Source organism: Drosophila obscura, unplaced genomic scaffold (genome assembly GCF_018151105.1).
Source record: "Drosophila obscura isolate BZ-5 IFL unplaced genomic scaffold, ASM1815110v1 contig_25, whole genome shotgun sequence".
Lineage (NCBI taxonomy): Eukaryota > Metazoa > Arthropoda > Insecta > Diptera > Drosophilidae > Drosophila > Drosophila obscura.
In genome coordinates this window covers 1511854-1527593 of record NW_024542812.1, presented here as the reverse complement: position 1 = coordinate 1527593, position 15740 = coordinate 1511854, and the positions used below count along the sequence as shown (strand labels likewise).

General features: G+C 47.3%; 1 protein-coding gene across 1 annotated transcript in view; it reads left to right on the top strand.

Moving 5' to 3' along the window:
* Positions 1 to 14871, top strand: part of LOC111079933 (matrix metalloproteinase-2) — a 79932-nt gene extending 65061 nt beyond the window's left edge. The window contains 6 exon segments of the mRNA XM_041594260.1: positions 11215 to 11355; positions 11795 to 11940; positions 12514 to 13062; positions 13065 to 13192; positions 13257 to 13398; positions 13462 to 14871. Of these exon segments, the coding sequence (XP_041450194.1) occupies positions 11215 to 11355; positions 11795 to 11940; positions 12514 to 13062; positions 13065 to 13192; positions 13257 to 13398; positions 13462 to 13988 (1633 nt within the window). The 3' untranslated portion in view covers positions 13989 to 14871.
* Positions 14872 to 15740: the final 869 nt, after the last annotated feature.

The following is a 15740-nucleotide window of genomic DNA, read 5'->3' as shown; positions in this document are numbered from 1 at the left end:
TATTTTTTATAGTTGTTCAATTTCCAACATTTCCTGCTCTCCATTTAAGTTCCCTTGATAGCCACCTTTACAGTTCCCATTCGAGTTCTCTTGCCAGTTCGCTTTAGTAAATTTTTATTGACGATTTGAGTTCACTTTCGACAACCCCAACGATACCTCTCCTGGCATCTCTCTCTTTTTACCACCTACACCTCCACCTCCACCTCCCCCGCCACCAACAACTGCAAATGCAAACAAAACGAAAAGCAGAAAGAAGAACAGACAAACAAAGGCAGCAAAAACTCGTGTTAACTACACATTTGGGTATTTGTGTATTAACACTTTGGCAGGGACCCTAACAGAAGCAGCAGCAGCAGCAGCAGCAGCAGTTCGAGGAGCAGCAGCAGACCTGTGGCCAGTAACAGGACAGGACAGGGCAGTGCAGGGCAGGGCAGGGCTGAGACCGGACCAAGGGGGAGCTAAAGTTTAATTGGCTAGTTTAATTGTCAGTGGGAAAGCACTAGGACTACCACTGCCACTGCCACTGCCACTGCCACAGACATTAAAACAACAAAGAAATTTAATCAAGCGACGAACCATTGCAGGCGAGCATAAATAAAAAGTGCAAACGTTTATTGAGTTTAACGAGCACTGTCTGCACTCACTCGCTGCCTCTTTCTCTCGCGTGTGTGTGTGTGTGTGTGGAGTGGGGAACATGAAAGCACTTTTAGCAATGGTGGCTGTCAAGCGGGTGAGGGGGCGGGAATAGCACGGGAGCACAGTTTAATTTAAATGTCACCTGCACTAAACAAACACGCAAAGCGGACAGACAAGAGGGCGTGGACTGGTGGCGGATAGGGGGCGGGTCGTGGACAAGCAGAGTATGATATTGTTAGTGACACTCTTTCAGCATTAAGTGTGTACATGACACACACACAAACACACAGAAGCAGATGCAGATACAAACGGCATTGCATATGGACCCGAACAGAACCAGAACCAGAATCCTGCCCGCTCCGAGCTAGCACTCCAAAAGCCACTCAAAACATCAATGAACCAAAGGGAATACGGCTACGGCTTTAGCATACGCTGATTGGGAATATGTGTAGCTCTGGAATCGAATAATCAATTTCCATTGATAAGTAGGGGATTCGATGCAGAGGGCACCCCACAGAGGGAACCCCATACAGTTATCCAGTAAGCAAATCAGAATCAGGGTCTGCCCTCCATCCATTTTGCGCAACTTCTTTAGGATTTTCCATTTAGGACTCTCAGCCAGCTGCTTAAATATTTGGATGGAATGAAATTAAAATAAACACAATTTTCTGTGGAGTATTCGGCCCCCTTCCACCATCCCTCCGTGCAGCTTCAGCTGCCATCATCATCGTTAGCGCGGCCAGAAATCATAATGAGGCCAATAAAAATAAATAATTGACAAGTCGGCAAACTGTGAGGCTGTGAGGATGACATTGGCCATTTGGCTAAGCAAAAACTTTTGGCAAGAGGGATGATGATGTCCTGTCCTGCCCGGCCCGGCCCGGCCTGGCCTGTCCTGTCCTGCGTGTGGGTAATGGGCCGCATCACATCGCGCGCGTCCCATATCATTATGCATCATTAAGTTGATGGTGTTTCCCGTCCCGTTCCCAGCTTCAAGACACTTCGATTTTATGGATGTAGCATATGGATGGCTGGCCCCAAACACTCCTCATCCTCCGCCTCCGCCCCCTCCTCCTCCTCCTCCGACTGCTTATCCCCTGGATAGTCTACGCCAATGCCATTAACCGCATATTACTCATCGAACAGTATTTTGTGTGGCCTCTTTTCGATTGCCCATAGTTTTATGAGCAAAACTACATTAAGGCTAATATTTTGGATGGGTATGAATGGTTTTTGTGCACAGCCAGGATGGGGCTCTTACAATACAAACTAACTTAGGGGATGAACGGAATATTGTGAATGGTACGACAGTGTCAATACCGCACATTACTATAGTTAAAAACACCATAGAAATAAACTAAAAACTCAAATCGCAAGGGAGAACGGGCAGACCTCTTTAAACCTTCAGACATGCATACATATGTCACCATTAACAAGCACCTCACCACAAGCTGTTGAGTCATGCACTGACCCTGTGCCCTGCCCTGTGGATGTACTAACGAGCAACTGAAATAATGAGCAAAATGCACAGGCAACCTGGTGGCAAGCTACAAGAAGAATCGTAACGTTATCCGAGTTACATCTAACTTAAGGACAGGCCAGGACGGGACAGGAAAGGACAGAAGAGGACAAGTTGAACTGTCGCTTACGTCAGCTGCAGCTGTACAACGAGCGAGCACAACTGTACTTCGTCGCGTAGTGTTTTCGTTTGCTTCCCCGCCGGCTTGCTTGTTGGTTTTGGTTGGCTTTGTTTATTCGTGGGTTTGTTTGCTATAAGTTACCCATTCGCTGGCATCAACTTTTTGGCACATTTGTTTGACAAATTGTTTTGTTTTGATGGGGGGTACGTCAGGGGACTTCAGTAATCGATACATGAACGAGCGGTTACGGGATCCCCGAAAGCCTGACGCCACCAGCCACACACCGCCACACCCATTCGAATAGTTGTCACAGCAACCGCTTCTTGCAAAGCTTACGCTGTCAGCCAAATAAACATAAATCAGTATACTATATGTACATATATATAGTACATGCGAGTATGTGTGTATTTATAGCATATGTCTGAGTTCCTTATGTACTACAACTGACTAAAATTTCAATTCCCTTTTCTTGTTTCTTTGCAGGTGAGTTGTGACTTGTTTCGACACTTTGTTCGCCCTTTGGTGGGTTGTAAAATCAAAGTACATACTTTGTCCGACACCTCTCACTGGCAACACTTGCAACACAATGGGGCAGGCAGCCATAGCACTGCCAGAACGAAAAGAAACAGCAAAAGAAGTGAGAGAGCGGCAGGGGCAGCGGGAGGTAGCTGAAATCAATAAAGTCGAACGTATCCGTCTGATAGCTGTTTAATGCTCTTACAATATGTCTTTATCTGCCACACAAACACAAACACACACACACACACACACACACACACACACTCGACCATCCGTCCGTTCGTACGTCCTCTAGCTGCGCTCTTTCTCCATATAGATTTGCCTTTGACTTTACCTTGAGGCACCAGCAGTGGAGTGGATGTCCCCCACAATTGACTCTGCTCCATGTCCTGCTGCTGCTGCTTCTGCTCCTGTTTATGTTTCTTCTGCTGGATTTGCTATGCAAAACGATTCGATTCGATAGTAGGAAGCATTATGGCCTGCAGCTGCAGTTGTTATGATAGCCAAGGGAGCTGGACCTCTTCTAATGCCAAACCATTTAGTGCAGTGTCAGGGAAGAGGCAAAAGAAAAGGTACTCTTGTCGCCCATTATCCGATTTGCATTTGGGTGAATGCGCTTAAATGTGCAATTCAATTTAAGCAAACTTCTGCACAATCCAAGCGGGGGGAGCCAGCAGGCTAGCAGGCTACCAGGCAGCAGTTAACCAGAAAAGCAGTGCAAAAAACAGCTTAGAACCAGGGCCAGAACCAGCAGTACCCTCAGCCCGAGCTGACGGTCGACTTAGTGGATGAAAAAAATTCAAAGTCAGTGGAACACAGCTTAAGCGGTTTTTTACACACAGCAGCCACAGCAGGACAAGGGGGTCGCAAAATCGGGATAAACACACATGTACAACACAGTCGTCGTCGTCGTCGTCGCGTCCACAGGATGTGGATGTGGATGTGGATGTGAATGTGGCTCACGGCGAATGGCAAACGGAAACGGTAAACGGGAAACGAGCGAGAACGGAAAGCCGAGGCATAAGCAAAGCAGATTAAACACCGCAAAGCAGCCGGCGTCCAATGAGTCGCTGCAGCGCAGTGTAGTCGGTGAACGTGGCCAAAAGCTAAAGCAAAAGCCAACAAAACGCGCTTAAAAATGTCCAGCCAACGAGGTCGCCAGCAGTAGTCTCCCTCCTGCACTCTCTGCGGTTAACTGCAGCGATGGATCAACTAACTAAAATATTTAACAGCTGCAGCTGCAGCTACCACACACAACTTTTGGACATCAAACAGCAAAGTTGATCGTCATGGACGGCTCTGTTCAGATATGATAACCCCTTTCGGACAAGCCAAAATTAAATTACGCACTCGTTGAAAGTTCCCGTAATGTTTGGAACAACAAGTTAGTTGGATAAACTACGAGTATGCACTGCGAGTATAGCAGCATCAAATGCCACAAAGCGTAGCAGCCAAATGAATATCACAAAAGTTTCAAATGAGTTTTGGCAATTATATTACATGAAAAACCACAAACTACAAATTATGATAACTATTTAGTTGGTAATAGAAATTGTTTGTGCCACTTTCAAAGCATAGCTTTGGGGGTCGTACAGTTGTGCATGCTACGCTACGATTGGCACTTTGATCTATTATTACAATGGATCAATCTCTCTCTGTAGTTCTTCTTCGTTTCTATTCATCTGCTATTCCGATACACGTAAGCTCCCAATCAATTTGTTGCCTATTATTCCTTGTAAGTACATTAAAATTTCATCATTTTGTATCTGAAGCTGCAGACATTTTAATTGCCAGTATTGATTGCCCCCGATTGTTGCAAATATATTCGTGTACATTTTGTGGCATATTAAATATGCATTAAGCGGCAGGTTCCCTTCCACGACTACTCTACTCTGCCCCCAATTTGCCATCTACACCTTCTTCACCTGACTCTTTTCTGTCGCTTTTTCTGCCCATCCTCCCGCTTGCTCCTTCCGGTAATGTGTTACATTTTCACAGTTGAATTTGTGGTGTACATTTGTGTGTGTTTGTGATAGCTGAGTAAATTTGAATTTGATTGAAAAGCATCTGACAAGCGCGCTCCGTTCCATTCCAACTTAGAGCAGGTGCAACTGCCAAAGGGGTGGGGGTGGGGTCTTTTACCAGGTATACCGTTCTCAAACCTCCATCCATTTTGTGGTCTCTCTGCCTCTCTCTCCGGACTCGCCCGCGACGAGATTTAGATAACGTTGCGCATCATTTGGCGCCCGGGCTTGACTGCTTACTTTGCCACGAGAATGCGGTACGGTTCGGTACGCCTTTGCCTGTCAAATGGGCTTGTATAGATTTTTTGCCCCTTTTCCCCCATCTATCCATTTGTGTATAGATTCTACCGCTTTCCCCCATCCCGCCCGATTTCCCCGCTTTCAGCGCCTTTGTGTGGATCTTTTTCGATGGGTTTTTTTTGTGACAGCTTGTTAGACGTATCCTTCCAAAAGGAAGGGCAACGGCAACCGTAACAGCGAGAAAAACAGCAACAGTAGCTGCTGAGAGGCATTGTGCCCTGACAACGATGAATGTAAGCGATTTATTTTATGATTTATTGCGTATACTTAATGTATGTGCGACGTGCATGGATTTACTATTGCACACACACACAAACAGACAAATAGAGAGGGAGAGATGGAGAGAGAGAGCGTTGTTAGCACTTGCAAATTGTGAAAAAAGGATGGCTCTAGCTCTGGTAGATTTCCCTTTTTTCACGAAGCGAAGCATTTAAAAATTTCAATTCACTCAAGTGTCAAATTAGTGCAGGGGACTCTTTAATCCCCGCTTCCAGTTGATTTTGTATTTTTCGCAATGTTTTATTCTGCATGCAATGCCTCATAAATAAAACATGAGGCTGCCACTCAATTAGGGACCGAGGCAGCCACGACTGGCAGCGCAGGGTAGGGCAGGGCAGGGCAGGGCGGAGCAGGGCAGTCCAAGTGCCAAGTGACTTACGATTCAAAATGTATAAAACATGCAATTTGTTTGCCAAAAGTCATGCGTAAAGTGGTCCGGACTCCGGACCCTTGTCCGGACCTTTTCTTTCGAAAAACTTCACCCGTTCCACTCCCCAACTCCACAGCGATTCCAAATCTAAGCTCTGGCAAAAGTTCTACAAATGAAGTGCTAAAAGTTGACTGTCTAGACAAAAAAAAAAAAGGAAAAAAGTGAAAGCCGAGGGATAGAATTACGGGTCGAATTTTGTCTTGCTTTGACTCACTCAACCTGGGTGTGATGTTATTTCGATATGGTATCCATCACAACCTCCTTGAGTGAGCGATAGCAGGATAGAATATCCACAAAGCGGGACAACGGCACCTACGAAAAACAGTTCGTGCTAATGAAAATTAAGTAAATATTAGAAAAGTGTTTTCTGTGGGCTAATCCCATTGAGATTCAAATTTAAGTGTTTGCTTAATTGTGTAAAATAATTGACATTAAAGTGATAAAAAAAACAACAAAATAAAATAAATAAATAAAAAAATGATTACTATAACATTTTCTATGTTCTATAACAATGTCTTTAATTCATCTCTGCTGTAGCACACTAAACCAAAGGCAAAATTTATAACTTTTATTTCCATTAAAAGCAGCAAAAATATATGAAACTTGAGTGGAAGCCGGCGGGGCTAATATAATTCAGGAGAATGCCAATTTAATAATGTCTAATGGCAATAATCATTTTGGATAATAAATATGTAAACGCATATGGCAGGCAGGCAGGCAGGCGTAGGGAGAAATCTTCCACTCACCCCAGGGGTGGCTCAAATGTGGAATACTTATGTGGCAGCTTCTTGTGGCCCTGTGGCATCCATTCCCCATGTGCCTCGCCCTCTATTTCTGTGTGTGCGCCACTCCATGAGTAAAATGACATTTGCAATTTTAAACACTTGAGACTGGAGTCACCCAAGGAAGGAATGTATATCGTCTGTGTGTGTGTGTGTGTGGTGTGTGCCTGTCAATGTCCCCAACTTCAGGCTAATGACAAATTTCCATTTATTACTCTCGTACTTTTTCGTTATTTCTCTTGTGGCTACATTCTGATTATTTATTAATTAAATTTGTTATGACACGACAGGATGCCAAGTCATTTGTTGCCTTCTTTAGCATGCCTTTCTGTGTTTTTGTTTTTGTTTTTGTTTTTGTTCTTGTGTGTGCCTTGGGCTTACGGCTCTGACCCAAACACTTGCGGCCAAGTCTATGGGGCTATTATTTGAGGGCTTAGCCCAGGACTTTGTTGCTGTTTTAAGCTATTTTATTGAGATTCGTTCCCTTGTCAAACCCTTTTTGCACACCCAAAATCATCGCATTGGAAGGGCTTACATTTTTAATGTTGAGCAGACCGGCTAAGCATAATTATGTTTGCCGAAGTTCGGGGACTTGCGAGTTTGGGCAATGCAGATGCCAGCCAGCTGGAGGAGATTTAAGATTCGGGCAGGTGAGGGGCAACATGTGTCGTCTTTCGAGTTTCGCTCCTAAATTAGCCTCGACACAATACGCAGTATCGATGGCAGCCTTCGTACCGAACAAACTTTTGGCTCTAAGATCCAGAGCAAACAGACTTGAGATCCACTTTTGTGTCCCTCATAGAATGGATGTCCTGTGCTGCGCTGCGCTCACTTCAGAATGTCTCAAGTGAGGAGGAGCCATGAAGTGTAATTCACTCGATGTTCAATATATTTTCTATGCCCGAAAGATATCTATTCGAAGAGTGTGCCTCTGCGCGTGGAGAAATATTGCTGTTGGAAAGTTTTGTGCCACGACAACGAAAGATTGCGAAAAATAACATTTTTTATTTCCACTTTCCGCTCTCCACTTCCCACTCGCCGCTCGCCGCTCGCATCGTTTTAATTTGTGCGAAATTAAGCAAAAAATAAACTCATTTTGTTGGCTTTTGCGATGGCGAAACTTTTTCGATAGCTGTCTGACAACAAAACCAACAAAAAAAAAAAGAAAGCACGAAAAAAGTAATGCTGGTTTTCAGAACACCGAAGATGGAGATACCCTTGGAGATGCATACATACATACATACATATGTATCTTCATTGCTCATACGTGGCAAACATATACTCGGAATCAAAATACCCTTTAGAAGAGTTTGCAGACAAAAAATCCTCAATGCCGGCTCGCACTTGCTGCTGGAAAAACTTTTAGCGGAAGTTGATGGCAGGAAAAGTCGAGTAAAATGTGCATGAAATTGTGTCTGCGAGAAGAAAAATCTATTCGATTGAGGAAAAATTGGAAAATGCCGCCAGCCGCCCGCCGCCCGCCGCCAACTCCCCGTCCCCATCCCATTCCCACTTCCCAGCCTAACCCTTACCCTAGGCACCTTGTCGGAGCCTCTGGGCTTTTCTATTACGCCATCTCTCAGTACGGGAGCATTCTTCTACCTCATCTATTCTCCTTTTCACTGGTTTTTGGGCGGCTCCATCGACTTGGTGCTGTCTTGAAGGGGAATGCAGGGGCAAGGGGCATGCAAAGCGCTGCCATCGGTGATTTAGTTGTTAGCCTGCGGACAAACATTTCATGGGTCGATGTGTGCCCAATTCAATCAACTGGCAGTGACAGACGGCAGACAGGCAGGCATTAGGCAGGGACGAGTGTAAGGATGCCCAGATACCTGTGTACCTGTCTACCCGTCTACCCGTCCACCCGTCCACCCATCTACCTGTGTGCAATTTTAATCAAAAATCGAATGTGTGCACCGCTCTGATATATTGCGACTCGACTGCGTTGGCATAATGGTGACAGCTCGGCAAATGAGCATTGAAAATGTCCAATGTCTGCTCGATTGGAAGCGAAAAATACTCGTGCATGTAACATTATTGGGAAGAGCTTCCCATCGCGAACCCAGCGAGTGGGTTCCGTGGGCAGCCTTTGGTGATGATAACGAACCGAGCTTAGTGCCGAAAAGCCTTCGACTGGTTGCACCAGTAGCCTCGCTGGCTGGTCTAAAGTGCCATCCATGGCAACCCACTGATTCGATTTCGCAATGGCCTCGTGCCAGGAGATGCATCCTCTCTCTCATCTCTGTGTGCTTGTGTCCTTGTTTCCCGGTTTCCATCCATTTGCCTAATTGTTCAGTTTGTTTTACGTGTAAGGCTACAAATTGGCCGAGACACACGTTTCCCCCAGACAGTCGAACGGACAGGAGTCGGAGTCCGTTCCTGGCCCTGGCCCCGCCCCACAGCTAAGCCAGGTATCCATCCCATACCGTTTACAAATGCACGTTCCATCTGCCGCTGTGCAGGAACCCTTCCCTGTCTCTCTCTGTGGCTCTCTGTGCACTGAGGGTTCATAATAATTTAAATGCTCGGCACACAGAGTGACATGGCAAAGACAAACAGAGGTCAAACTGAAGCGCCACGTTCCGTCAGTGTTGCGGCTGCTGTTGCTGTTGTTGCTACTGCTGCTGCTGCTGTTTCTGTTGCAACTGTAAATGGCTACGTGACCGGATGCAGTGCAATGGTTTGCATTTAAATCCAAACGCAGTGGCAACACAATTAGCACGACAAAGGGACTCGGACTCGGTCTCGGGCACGGGCACGGGCGGCACGGGCTCGGACTTGGGCTCCGCAACAGAGGATTAGACTGGTTGGGTGCTGCGGATGCCTTGAGTTAATTTGCCTAACCCCTCTCTTGGGCGGCAACAAAACGCTGTGCAAATAGGAGACTGGGGCCACAGTCTGACGGACCGAAAGGCTTGAGCCGGTCCTGCCGCCCGGCCAGACGGACGGATCAACAGCCAGGCAAACAAATGGCGTTGCAATTGAGCACGTTTCTGTCGAGTCCAGACTAGGACATGGAAATGAACTGCGACACTGTTTGGGGCGACAGTTTCGGAGTCAGAATCAGAGTCAGAGTTCGAGTGTGAGTGTGAGTGTGAGTCGAGGTCAAGTGGCATGCAGCAGTTGCCAGTACGTGTGCCTAATGATGTTGCAGAGAATGTGTGATGTGTGATGTGTGTCGTCTGTCTGCATGCAGAGAACAAGTAGGATGATTCCGGGATGTGTGTGGACTCCCGCTGTATTCAATTATCACCCCGATAACTCGCAAGTAAATCGTACACTCAATCGCTATCGATGTCATTCATTCATTCAAAGACCGCACCCCGAAAAAACTCTATTAGCTGAGCGGCAATTTGTAGGGAAATTCCAGAACGTCCTCCCCACTCGAAGCACCGGAACGTGCCCCTGGCTCAATGGCTTGACCAATTTTGATTGGAAACAAAACAGTTAGTGGCAGCCAGACCAAAGGAAATGGCCAAAAGAGAAGCTGGCCAATTCACGTGGAAGCGATCACTGTTGCGGCAGCCAATGGATATGCCTATGGAATGCCCCAATGCATATTGAAGAACGAACGGACGGACACGCACGCACGCAAAGTCCTGTATCATAGGCAACAACAAAAATGAAAGAAAAGGAAAAGCAAAAACAAAAGCAAACTAGAAAAAATAGAATGGAAATTAAGGAACAGGAGGCCCACACGCAGCATACGGCAGGGCAGGGACAGCAGCAACAGCAGCAGCAGCAGCAGCAGGGCCATGCATCTGGTCCGGTTATCGTCCTGGGGCTTTAGGTAAACCACAAAAAAGATCAACTTTGCTGGCCCTCCTCTGTTCCTCTTCCTGCCTGCGTCTCTGTTTCTCCATTTTTTGTTGCGTTAGTTAGTGGAAGCAACAACAGAAATAACAGCAGCAGCAGACGCGCTCCGGCATAAAAGAAACATAGCTAATTTGCATAAAATGTGGAAATACAGCCCAAAACACACACACACACACACACACAGACACACAGAGATAGAAAAGGGCTCCATCTGCAGGTGGAGGGGAGCGGGGCCAAACTTTGCTGACGGAAATCGAGTAAAGCCGTAAGTGGAGAGCTGTCCTCCAGTGCCCGGGTCCAGGTCCAGGTCCAGGTCCAGTGCCCGGGTTCAGGCTCAGGTCCAGCTTCAGGTACGGTTACACATTTTGTGTATTTGCCAAAAACTTTGGCACAAAATGTACAAAACACTAAACTAAGTGAAAACCACCGACCAAAGTCCGACCCGCCTTCGTCTTTAGCCATTGCGGGCGGGCAGGCTGAAAATAAAAGAAACTTTTAGCCTGACAAAGTGAAAGTGCCCGCACACTGGGGAAGGGGGGATGGGGGGTATGTGTGAGCTCTGGCCACCATATTAGCGGTTTCTCAGTCTGTCCTACAGCGACAGATAAGCGACAAAGTTTGGGTCCAACTAGGAGAAACATTCGCATATCTTAAAGTTTTCCCTGAAAAGGAGACACAAATTATGCAAGGGAATCCTTTGCTGGTCTATTTGCTATTTTATCCCGAAAAGGGAGAGTATTTCGAGCTGTAACTGATGTCATATCTTTGTGCCTTCTTTGCCGTTTTAGCCTGGTCAACCAAACGATGCCGGATGCGGGCCAGATTCGAATGATGGTGGCCCGTGCGCTGAGCGTGTGGGAGAACAACTCCAAGCTGACGTTCCGCGAGGTGTACAGCGATCAGGCGGACATCCAAGTGCTCTTTGCACGGTACGTATTGGGGCTGGGCATTCGGGCGGGCATGGATGCCATAAAAAAACGCGTGTCTTTAGTGCCATAAACATGGGCCACCAGCCAAAAAACCCATAAAAAGTGCACTTAAAACCAGGCAAACGATAAATAAGCCACGTATTAAACCACGGAGCTGGAACAGGAGTTGTAGCCGATGACGATACCGATGATGGAATGCCAGCAATGACAATGTCGATGAACATGCCTCCAGCTGCATGGCTGTGGCAGTGGCTGTGGCAGTGGCAGTGGCAGTGGCATGGCGAATCAAAGAGTTTATGTGGCAGCTGCTTGTTCTTAGATAAGCTGTGAATATGAGCTGCCTTTAGCGTTGGTCGTAATTTTTATGCAATCCCGGAGACACATGAACTAATCCCGTAACGATACCCCCCCACTCCCCAATTCTCTTTGCTTCTTTCAGTCGCCAGCACGGCGATGGCTACAATTTCGATGGTCCCGGCCAGGTGCTGGCCCATGCCTTCTATCCTGGCGAAGGACGTGGCGGCGATGCCCACTTCGATGCGGACGAGACCTGGAACTTTGACGGCAACGCGGATGACAGTCGAGGTGCGTGTGGTACAATGTAAATGCAGTTTACATCATAATTGCATTCACCTTTTGACGTGAATTAATTAAATTGGGTTATGATCAGGTTTCGCGGTCATGTGGCAGCCACACTTCGGGCAAAATCAATATAAATTGCATTCGCGGCGACCGCAGCAACCATGACTGGCGACGCCATGTCCCATGGCTCACGGCTCATGCCTCATGCCTCGTGCGTCGTGCCGCATGCCACATACCACATGCCGCTGGCGTTTTGTAATTTAGCACAATAAATCTACAGCCCCTCGGGCCACGCCCTCGTGCACTGTGCTTCGGCATTTTTAATGGCTTTTAATGCCAATAAAAAATTGTCAGCATGACGCGTGACGTTGGCAGCCATTTTAAAATGTTGCAAGCGTCGCCATTTTTATGCCACTTACAAAGTCGTCAAGGCGACGACGACGACGACGACGACGTCGCGCTGACTTGGCCCTGACTTGGCCAGGACTCCCTGCCACTGTCACTCCCTGCCATTAACCAGTCAGCCGTATTTATGTTGCATTTCATTTGATTTGCTGCCATTCCTTGCCGTTGCAGGAACCAACTTTCTGAATGTGGCGCTGCACGAACTGGGTCACTCCCTGGGACTGGGCCACTCCTCGGACTCGGATGCGGTCATGTTCCCATGGTACCAGAACAACGAGGTGGATGGCAAGCTGCCGGACGACGACCGCACTGGCATTCAGGAGCTGTACGGCTCCAAGGAGAAGACCTGGGGACCCTACCGCCCACGCACCACCCCGAGCACCACGACCACCACCACCACGATGCGAACGCTCAGCTACTATCCCCAGAGGCCCAACAATCGGCCGCGGTATCCACCCAACTACGATCCCAACAGGGATCGCGATCGTGACTGGGAACGCGAACAGGAGCGGGAGCGGCAGAGACAGCAACGGGAGCGGGAGGAGGAACGGGCACGCGAATGGGAGCGAGAGCAGGAGCGCGCACGAGAACGCGTAGAGAGAGAGAGGGAGAGAGAGAGACAGCGTGAGCGGGAGAGGGAGGGGAGCGCACCACCACAACCACCCCCTCGAGGACGCCATCAACGCCTTCCCAGCAGCCAAGGCCGCGACCGTATCCAACCACGGGACAGCGCCAGCACCAGCACCACCACAGGCAGCACAAGCCGCGCAAGCCGAAGCCCGACAGCTGCATGACCAGCTACGATGCCATTTCCATGATACGCGGCGAACTGTTCATCTTCAGGGGACAGGTAGGCTGCCACACGCACAATCGAAACGCAAGCGGTGACTCACTCAACTCTTCTTCCTTTGCAGTTCCTTTGGCGCATCGGGGCACGCGGCATGTATCCTGGCTACCCCACGGAAACGCGCCGCCATTGGGCAGCTCTGCCCGAGAACTTCACCCGAGTGGATGCTGTGTACGAGAACAAGCAGCGCCAGATCGTGTTCTTCATTGGTGAGAAGGGAGACATTGGTCCCGGACCCTGAATTAACATTGGTTTCCTTTTCCGCCCCCCAGGTCGCCAGTACTATGTGTTCAATTCGGTTAACTTGGCCAACGGCTATCCCAAGCCACTGGCCAGCCTGGGGCTGCCCCCGACACTGTCCCACATCGATGCCACGTTCGTGTGGGGCCACAACAACCGCACGTATTTGACCAGCGGCACCCTCTACTGGCGCATTGATGACTTCACGGGCCAGGTGGAGCTGGACTATCCGCGCGACATGAGCATTTGGTCGGGCGTGGGGTACAACATCGATGCCGCCTTCCAGTACAGCGATGGCAAGACGTACTTCTTCAAGAATCTCGGCTACTGGGAGTTCAACGACGATCGCATGAAGGTGGCCCACGCCAAGGCGAAGCTGTCGTCGCGCAAATGGATGCAGTGCGCCCGCAGCGTCAACGAAGTGGACGACGAGCAGCGCTATACGGCGCCCCTGGTCTCCGGCGAGGAAGAGACAACGGAGGCGAGTGGCACAAGGGAACGTCGGCTCAGTCTCTATCTGCTTCTGGCCCTGCTGCTCACCACAGCATGGAGCAGTTAAGACTCAGCGGAGGGCTTAGGTTTAGCCATACTTAGCAATAAGCGCCACGATTCGCCTCATTTGGATTCGGATCCCTCATTTTCCACAACCAGCACTTACATACACACATAAATACATATATACATATATATACATATATATACGAGTATATCTAGATATTACTTTGAGCAGAGCGCAACTGTGTGACAGTCTGGCGCTTGATTGCCCCCAAAGACGACACCCGAGCGGCCTTTTATAGAATTAAGGGCACTAAAATCAGCAGCCAAGTGGCAGTCATCCATAGACGCAGAAGTCTAGGGCTCGCCACTTGCTGACTCATCCTTGGACACTTGCCAATCGTGGACACTGGGCGCCAATAGCACCAATAGCAGGGCTGTTATACCAGATCTATATACGATGCATAAGCTATATAGATATACATATAAAGATAAACATAAATATACATATACCTTAGCAATACGAGTATGTAGGTGTAGCAAATGCATATGCATGCATACCGGAAAAGTCGACCATTTAGGATAACCCATGATGGAAATTTCGGAACCACAACTGCCTTATAATTAAGTACAGTATTGCTTCTGAGTGACGGAACAGGCACGCATCCAGCTGAGAGCTGTGAGCTGTGAGTCATCTGCCTCCACCTGTCCTGCCTGTATCTATTTTTCATTTGACCGAACATTTCTAACTATTTATATATAAATGTGATATTATCATAAATTCGCGATGGTAAACGCGCGATTGTAAACGAAAAAAAAACTCAAACAAACACACACAAAAACCAAGTTAAGCTATTGCATTTTTGGTAAGAATTTAGTTTATTGTACCTACGCATAAGAAATACTTACTTAAAGCAAGAGTAATTAAATAAATGTAGTTCAGTAAATGCGTTATCGTTTTTATTTGTGGAGAACAAGTGGAGTCGACGTTGGAAACAAACTATCCAGACAGTCGATTGGCCAATCCATTGGCAGAGCTCCTCTAATCATGGAAAGACATGCCACGCCCAGATCGGCATTTTCATTGTTGGCACAGGCAATACATAATTCTTTCCGAGGGGAACTACTTTCCAAGAATCGTAAGGATCCAGCCTGTCGATCGCTCCCGGTCGATCGGCCTCTAAGTAGTCGAGATATAGAGCAACGAAAAATGCAAAAATAATCAGCCTCCAAATGACAAAATCGAAGAAATTCTAGACCGAGGTACCAGGCGAACAGAAATCAGCAGAAGGCAACTTCGATTTTTTTTTCAACACCCAGAAGTATGCTATGATTTAAAACTTAAGTTGTAACTAAAAGAAGGCAACATAATTTTTTGCAGTCGCTAAAGTAGCTTTCTGCTGATTCCTGTTCGCCTGGTATCATCAGATCTGAACATCTCGAAATCTCGGTTTTGAGCGCCAACAAATTGAAGGTGTGGTTGTTGTACAGCAATTGACAACAATAACAAGTAACAATAACAATAACAAATAACAACTTTGAGCCAGTGTCTATATTTTATTTGTCCGAACCCTTCTTACTATTTATAAGCTATATCCTAGATAATATATATTTGCTATATTTGCTGAAAGAACGACCTATTTTTATTTGTGGAGAAAAATATGACGATCGACTTATGAATGGTGATAAAATCCTACGTCAGAGTATACGAATCTGCCAATCTTTCTGATTCTATGGTATACCTCACTCTCAATTATGGTCTATTATAAAATGGGCATATTCACAATGAGTTGGATATTTTGATTTGGTAGTTTGG